The sequence below is a fragment of the Zingiber officinale genome, chromosome 11A (genome assembly GCF_018446385.1).
Source record: "Zingiber officinale cultivar Zhangliang chromosome 11A, Zo_v1.1, whole genome shotgun sequence".
Classification (NCBI taxonomy): Eukaryota; Viridiplantae; Streptophyta; class Magnoliopsida; order Zingiberales; family Zingiberaceae; genus Zingiber; species Zingiber officinale.
This window is the reverse complement of record NC_056006.1, coordinates 21,124,930-21,132,855: the sequence shown is the minus strand read 5'-3', so window position 1 is coordinate 21,132,855 and position 7,926 is coordinate 21,124,930. Positions and strand designations below refer to the sequence as shown.

The window sequence follows — 7,926 nt, the reverse complement described above, 5'->3', positions numbered from 1 at the left end:
CAAAACTGGCTACCTTCCTGTTCCAATTTTCATTTAAACATCGGAGGGCCTTACCGGGACAAAACCAGCTACCTTCCTGTTCCAATCTTCATTTAAACACCGGAGGACCTTACCGGGACAAAACCAGCTACCTTCCTGTTCCAATCTTCATTTAAACACCGGAGGACCTTACCGGGACAAAACCGGCGCCCTCTAATCGTGTGTTAACCTTGGGCTGGAAAGAGCACAAGGAGGATTTGACCGGCGAACATCTAAAGGTGTGCTCAGGGGCATCCAAAATCTGCCGTATCACTCACCATAATCTATGGAGTTCAATGAACTTGAGAGTTAAAATTAATTCAGTATTCATCTGGTATGAAATACTAATCGCCTACTTATCGATTTCCAGCAAGAACAAGAATTCACAAGTATAAAGCAAGAAGAAGAATTCACAAGTATAAAGCAAGAACAAGAATTTTTTCCAAGTTTATTAGTAGAAAGTAGAGAACTTCACAAATCTTGATAATGATTCAGTAATATTTACAAGCAATATCCTTGTTGAAATATTTACAAGCAAACAATAAGAGCACTTGCGTCCTCGACACTAGCGATAAGTAAAGACCTACAAGATCTTTATAAGTGCAACGCATTTTAGTTCGGGGGATCAGTAGAGCTTTATCCTAGTTGTAATATGAGCTTGGCACATGGGGCAACGCTGCAACTCTTTCCCACAGTCGTAGCAAGTCTGTAAAAGAAGGCAGTTACTTGTAGTTTGACTAATCCATCGATATCGAATAGCTACTAATGGTCTTTTTCTTACCTGATGCCCACATCCAAAAGCAAGATCCTTTTGTTTCCAAAGACAAACCGGACAAGTCTGCAAACAAGTAATTCCTCGTCGTCATAGTTTTGTCTTGATAGAGCGAAAATTAGCATTTTATACAAATCAACAAGTTCAAGCTGATATAAATCATGAGTAAATAGATGACTTCGTGGCCGAGCTGGTGGCATATTTGCTACATGCGCTTATGCAGATTAGAAATAGTTTCATGGGAAATATTAAAAGAGGGTCCCTTTTTCATTAATCATCAAAATAGCACCCCACTGCGTTTTCATTACTAGAATTACTCCATACCCTACCTGTCCAAATGTATGGAAACAGAACCGTTGCTTAGGTAAGCATTTGGGTCAACACCATGCTGTAGTTGCTATGAATCGTAGTTGCTACACGTTGTAGTTCATAACTGCTACAACATGTGCACGGGTGTGATCATGTTCACCTCAACATTGGTCAACAGCATATTGTAACAACAATTAACCTTGGTAAAATATGTGCACAGGTGACATCTTATACGGGTGATTAATAACATGTTATAGCAGTTCTAGCCTGTAGCTACTACAAAGTTGTAATAGTTATGATTCATAGCTACTATAACATGAATACTAGTCAAAATCTATTCAACTTAAACTAACCAAACTTAAGGGTAATAGGTTCAAAGCATAGGGGATGGGGTGGGGGTGGGGTGTTGTTTTGATGATTAATAAAAAAGAGGCACCCTTTTGATGATTTCAATAAAAAAGACACCCTTTTTTTATTTATACCCTTTCATTCACTTAATTTCCTTGCACAAGTGGAAAGAATAGCAATAGACGATGGAATAATCATTAAGTGTTTCATTTTATCTATGTGGGGAAATTGATGGGCAGGTAATGAAATTCTATGAATAGGCGAAATTTAGGTTGAACCACAGGTTAGTCTATAGAGGTAATTGTTATAACATACACAAATATACAAGTCTAAGAGGAAAAAAGATACTACAGTTCTTAGATGAGATGCAATAGTAAATGACATGATTCGATAAGATGCTATTTTGCTCTCTATTTGGGATCTTCATTGTAGCTAAGCATAAAGCATTTACTGAAAGCAAACAAATTCAGAGAATTAAAGCCATTTGTACCAGTTTCTCCTCTATAAGTCTTTCAGATGAAATAGCTTGTGCACTTCTAGTGATTCCAGGTCCTTGCTCGAAGCTGCTGGCAGTTCTGGGGAATGCAGGTCCTTGCTCGAAGCTGCTTGATCTTGAATAACGGTTCCTGGTTGGTGGAGGTAGAGAAACCCTGTCAGGTATCCCTCTTCGTCGACTGAAAAAACAGCATACAGATAGAATGAGCCACACTTTTCATATTTCTAATGGGTGATTATTAACAAGAATTAAGGAATTTGGATACATACCCCAAAAGTTGAAGGTCTATTGTTGCCTTATATTGTGAAGGGATCTCCATCAGTGCTGCAAGTGCAAATTCTGCCTCCTTTCGACTCGTAGGAATGTTTCTAGATATTATCTCCGTAAAATTCACAAACTGCATAGGGAATAACAAAATAAAGGCAATAAAGCATATATAAGTAGAAAGACAACAAAAATTTCTTTAGGTGTATCTTGCAACCTGGAAATTATCAAATGCCCGGGAAGGTATATTGTCATCAAATTCACGCATCATATCCCACGGACCATCACCAACTCCAACCAAAATTATTGACAATGGAAAATCACTAAAAGTAAAGAACAAATAGTCAGATAAGGGTTGTCAGAAAATAAGGACAAGATGAAGCATTGTGAAATCTCAGTTGGCAAATACCTAGCTTTAACTATTGCATTTATGGTATCTCTCTCTTGTGGACTTAATTGCCCATATTGTGTGTCAACACTTCTTGTTACCTATGTAAAAATAAAACAAAAATAAACAAAGTTTTACTGAAACAATTTGAAACTTGGTATCAGACTAAACCAAATATGTGAACTAACTCATCACAGCCACCTTGAAAGAAAATATTAGGACAAGCAGCATGAAATAAGGAAGTAGGCAAGAATATTGGATAGAGGCAACACTATGCAGAATCATTAACTGACCTGTCCATCAGCGATTATGAGTAGAACATGGTACTGCCCACCAGAGTTGTCTACAATGCCTATGGCAGTTTCAATAATTGGTGCAAAAGATGTTGGTCCTGAATGAAAATTGAGCACGCAAGTCAGCACAAACAGTACAGAACTGATATGAATTTCAAAGAGGAAGAGGCACAATACAGACCAGCTAGGCGGAGATTTGGCACTAGCTCCTTGTATCGTTCCAGTGCTTCTTCAAATCCTTCACATGGTCGGTTATCTGGATAAAAGCTGAATATTTCCTGATCATGGGTAGAAGCTGCACGATGAACAAGAACATATATAATCATCTAAAAATGTCTAGATAGTGTAGTATCTGATTTGCCTTCCAAGTTTTGACACAAAAGTATGCAGCGCTAAATGACCAATGGTAAGTCATAACACAATTTTAACAAATTTAGAATGAACTTTCAATTTTAACAAATTTACACATATATTATTAATTTTATAACAAGTGTAGCATATGATCAATTTAACAAATTATATTTTTTTAAATATGATCAATGTATATGACTTCTTTGATTGTTAGGATAAGGGAATCATTTTTAACTAAATAGTTAATAATAATAATAATTTAAGTTAAAAAAATTCATATAAAAATGTCATGTGATGTGTTATGAAAATAATAGTTAATGTGTTAAATTAATAACGTGTTATATTGATATAAAATTGAAGGTATATGCATAAATTTGTTAAAATTGAAATTTCATGTTGAATTCATTAACATATTCAAAGTTTGTGCTCTATTTAGCAATTATCCAAATAGAATTATTCAAAAAATTCTACTAACCATCACCAAATCCAAAGCATGGAATAAGATTATCTTCATCAAAAGAAGAGAGTGTCCTTCCAATAATAGATATTGCTTGCTGGTAGGGGTTTGGACCACTTCCAATGTCATGCAGACACCGGCGGTTGAAAGAAACTTTCCCTAACAACATTCGCCAGACAGTTAATATGAAATATTAATATAGTTAATAAGACACTTTTTCCTAAGAAAAAAGATGAGAATATGAAAAAAAAAGGAAATCTACAAGCTTGAAACACTAGGGAAGTATATACCGACTCCCATTGTTACTCCATCAGCACAAGCTTTCTTAAATTTTATGATATATAAAGAGGCAAAAAACTTGGTCTTTCTAAAATGAGTAGCACTGCTCATGAATATCGTAAAAAAAGGTTTTGATATGGTAATGCAAGAAGGCCCCTTAAATCTTTATGGATCAGCATAATCAAGTACCAGCTATATTCAAATAGGACATTTTGTAATTTGCAATCTTATGTAGACTACATTCTACAGTCAACATTCTCCAAATACCTCAGTGAAATTTAAATTGATGAATGTAACCTTCAAAATTATGTTGGAACTTTTCATCTACTGATATGCCATGCAGCACTAGGAAATTGATGAAAAAATATAAAAAAGAAAGGGGTTGTAAGTCTGGACCTGTCCACTCATTGCTCTTTGTAAAATCAATGCCCACAATCAGATTAGAAGATTCAAGACCTGCTTCTCCAACCGCATCGGTAACCTAGAAAAATATTTATTGTATGATTATTTGGAAAAAAAAACATTCACATTGGATAAAGTAACTAAAATAGTGGGCATGGCATGACCAACTAAAGTTACTATATGTCAGCAAACAACATAAATTTTCCATACTGCTCTTTAGATTATAATATATTGTTTATCAGGAAAGTAATATGTATATAAATAACAATTTCCCAAAAGTGAGATCCATTAGGGTTCAAATAACCAACTACTAGTAGTAAAAAACTAAAAAGGATAACAAGCAGTGTGATGTGTGACTCAAATTTGGTGGGCTTGTAGAGAGATATAGTCAAGATGTATTTGCTGTTTCTAGAGAGAGTTATGTAGGGTTTTTTTATAGTCATCACGAAGTGGCTATTCTTGTATGTCCTTGAGGAATTATACCTCATCAACATAGAGAAATCTTCCTCCTTGTATGTGTTTTCCCCCTGTTTTTGGGTTTTCCACATAAGTATTAATGTATGTCTAGTCTTCTCATTTTTGTGTGTTGATGGCCTAGTTGCAGGTGCTACAACAAATTTGCATCAAAGCAATAACATTGTTGAAGTAAAATCTTTTGGTCATCAACCTCAACATTACATTTGCCGTATGGTAGGTACATGTTAGCAATTATCACACATTTGGATTTTGAAGGCATTCTAGCTTTCAGAAAACTAGAAAAGTAATTTTCTGTAATCTAAAAAGAAGAAAATGAAAACAAATAATCTATCTGTAAGATTCTATACTGACCACTTTTGTAAGAAAAGAAAAGTAAACTAAGAAGAAACAACATGTGGCTTCACATTTTCTTTCATTTTTTTTAAATACATATAGAAGAAAGAGAAGCCTGTGGATTCACTCTATTTCATTGCATTGAGCTTTTTTATATAATTTTTATGTTTAAATGATAATTTAATTAATTTTCTGATAGGTATGTATTAAAAATTTTAAATTCCACGTTACAATTTCATAAGGAACAAGATTTAAATTATAGCTTAAACAATATAAAATATATAATTTACTTTAATTAATTTAAATATTTTTTAATTTATTCGTGCAGGGCATGGGTACTAACACTAGTTAGTGAAACTGCATGGATGAGTGAATGACATAATGATCAATAGTGGGAGATAACAATTATTTTTAGTAAATTGCAGCCCTCCAGTAAACAAGTAGCTTTATCAACTTCCAATGAGAATACATCTACCACCTTGTAGATGTAGCAGATTCATAAAGCCGAATAGAAAAAAGTTATCTAAAAACAACCATATCATCAAGGCAAGATACTGCTGATATACTCTGAAATTGAGAATTTGATGACAGGAAAACATTAGCAAATTCTGTTTTGACTAAAATATACCTGACTGAGTGTCTGATAATCGTCATTGATTCTTGAATACCTTTTTTGCACCCTGTTTGTTGATTCAGGCTGTGCATAGCTTGTAGTAGTGGAGTACCTCGGCGAATAACCTGAAGTGTACCCAGGATCATTTGGGTAGCGATAAGAACTGCGATGTTTAGATTCTCCCGTTCCCATTCTCACAGTTCCAACACACTGCAACTCTCCAACAGCTAGGTCTTCCTCAGTCTTCCTCTGTAAATGAAATTCTAAGCTGACTAAAAAGGCATAATTCATTAGATTTAAGTAACTAGAAATCAATTTCTTTTGCAATCAATTAGTTGTTATAATCGCAGAGAGTGAGAAAAACCCGTTATCTCTATAAGGAAGCAGGAAAAACCAGAATATTAGAAGCTTAATTTAGGAAAAAGTAATAGTGCAGTAAATAACCTTATAGCAGAAAGAACGACCTTTCAGTAATCTATTTAAGTACAATATTTAAGCGTAATTGATTATTTTTGCCAAAAAAAACTAGTGCATTTGATTTGATAGAAACCAATTGATAAGCTAATTTGTGTTGAGGACAAACTTCTCGCATGAGAGGCTCAAAATCTACTACTTCAGTAGGCCATTCAAAATTTCATGTATAGAGTCTCGATCCCAATTCACACATGCAAATGAAAAGGTAACGCATCCGGTTCATGTCAATAGCTAGCCAAAAAAATCTACTACTTCAGCAGGCCATTCAAAATTTCATGTATAGAGTCTCTCCAACAAACAACAAACAACAAACAAACAAATATTTACTTCCTGCCAAAAAATTAATTATGCAGACAACTAGAGCTCTCAAAACTTGAATACTACCCCAAATTCATATGAAAAATAGGCAATAAGTTGAGAGAAGAAGTCAATCCCAACTTGCTGCAATCGGGACTGAAAGGAACTGTGCTTGTTTCTTAGGTCAATGGGACAATCCAGACAAAGAGAAACATAGCATGACCTAAGACCATTACCAAACAAGGAACGAAAAATTCATCTGGGGGCAAAGTATCATCTTCAATAGGGACCTCCAGAAACTCAAAATTCACAACTCCTGAAGCAGTAAACAAAAGCCAAGAAGGCGCATTCAGGAACCAATAGCGCTCACAACCCCATTCCCAGCAAGAATCAAACTTTAAGAGAAGTCCATGCTCACTCAAGGCCTTTAAGACGGAAAATAGCATCAATTCATCAAATCAAGTCGAAGAAAACCCCAAATCCAGCTCAATCCAACGTTTGAAACTCACAAAAACAAAATCAACAACTAAAGCCAGCATCAAAACGCAGTTTTTCCCACTGCGCGAGTGCTGAAGAACGCTCACCAACACTAAACGAGCGCAATTCCTCCTCCGCCAAGGCTCGCGCGCGATCGGAACTCACCGAGACAGAGGCCACCGGAGGCGTAGAACCGTGGAGGATAAATAAAAGAGCTCCTCCAAAGTCCCAACGACACTCAAGACGTAACTATAAATTTCCGACCCAAAAAGTGTACCCGAACGTGGAAATGGTATAAACTATGGTAATTCTTTGGGTATATTCTATCGGGGTGAGTCGATCAAATCTTTGGAGGGTCAAGTCAATCCAAAGCGAGTTATCTTTTCGTTCCTTCTCTTTTTATCGGTTTCGGGCGACACGCGGAAGGATGATGTCGTTTCGGATGGATCACCGCGTTTAGGTTTGTGACGTCGCTGACTACGTAATCATGTGAGGAAAAGTTATTTACTCGTACATAGGCCTCTGCGAATTTATTTTTAGGTTAATAAAAAAAATAAATCATGATTAATTATTAGTTATTAATATAGGTAGCTAAAATATATATATAAAAAAAAGACATACTCAAATATATTGAGTTTCGATTTAAAATTTTATATAGTAATTAATATCTCTTGTTTCAACTATAGCATAGATTTAAATACCATTAAATTATGTGCATTTATTTAAAAAATATATATAGTTTTCTATTCAAAATACTTTTATATGCTCCTCAGTATTAATTATTAAAGCTATTTTAATTTAATTTCGATCAAAATTAGTTTTCCTTTAATACCTTTTCCCAAGGGAGGGCACAGCCCCCACGTTTGACTCACGGAGTT

At 35.0% G+C, this 7,926-nt stretch overlaps 1 protein-coding gene across 3 annotated transcripts; it reads right to left on the bottom strand.

The window, feature by feature from the left end:
• Positions 1 to 437: 437 nt before the first annotated feature.
• Positions 438 to 7,310, bottom strand: LOC122031713 (E3 ubiquitin-protein ligase RGLG2-like). Of its 3 annotated transcripts, none has more exons than XM_042590808.1 (12): positions 7,156 to 7,310; positions 5,816 to 6,049; positions 4,372 to 4,456; positions 3,715 to 3,855; positions 3,070 to 3,183; positions 2,889 to 2,986; positions 2,617 to 2,696; positions 2,425 to 2,530; positions 2,213 to 2,340; positions 1,938 to 2,121; positions 800 to 856; positions 438 to 724 (listed from the first exon to the last, which is right to left on the bottom strand). In XM_042590808.1, the coding sequence occupies exons 2-12, from the start codon at positions 5,990 to 5,992 to the stop codon at positions 644 to 646; spliced, it is 1,251 nt and encodes a 416-aa protein (XP_042446742.1). In that variant the 5' UTR covers positions 5,993 to 6,049; positions 7,156 to 7,310; the 3' UTR covers positions 438 to 643. The 3 variants fall into 3 exon arrangements, with proteins under 3 accessions (XP_042446742.1, XP_042446745.1, XP_042446743.1); XM_042590811.1 differs by having other exon boundaries at positions 5,816 to 6,072; positions 7,156 to 7,295; XM_042590809.1 differs by having other exon boundaries at positions 5,816 to 6,068; positions 7,156 to 7,267.
• Between the last annotated feature and the right edge of the window lie 616 nt (positions 7,311 to 7,926).

Bases quoted from the DNA above. Each gene is read 5' to 3' on its own strand.
- LOC122031713 (XM_042590808.1), bottom strand. From the start codon at position 5,992: ATGGGAACGGGAGAATCTAAACATCGCAGTTCTTATCGCTACCCAAAT. The intron at 3,856-4,371 runs GTCCAGACTTAC...GAATGTTGTTAG, and splicing joins AAAGAGCAATGAGTGGACAG to GGAAAGTTTCTTTCAACCGC. The intron at 2,341-2,424 runs GTTGCAAGATAC...TTCCCTATGCAG, and splicing joins GGGCATTTGATAATTTCCAG to TTTGTGAATTTTACGGAGAT.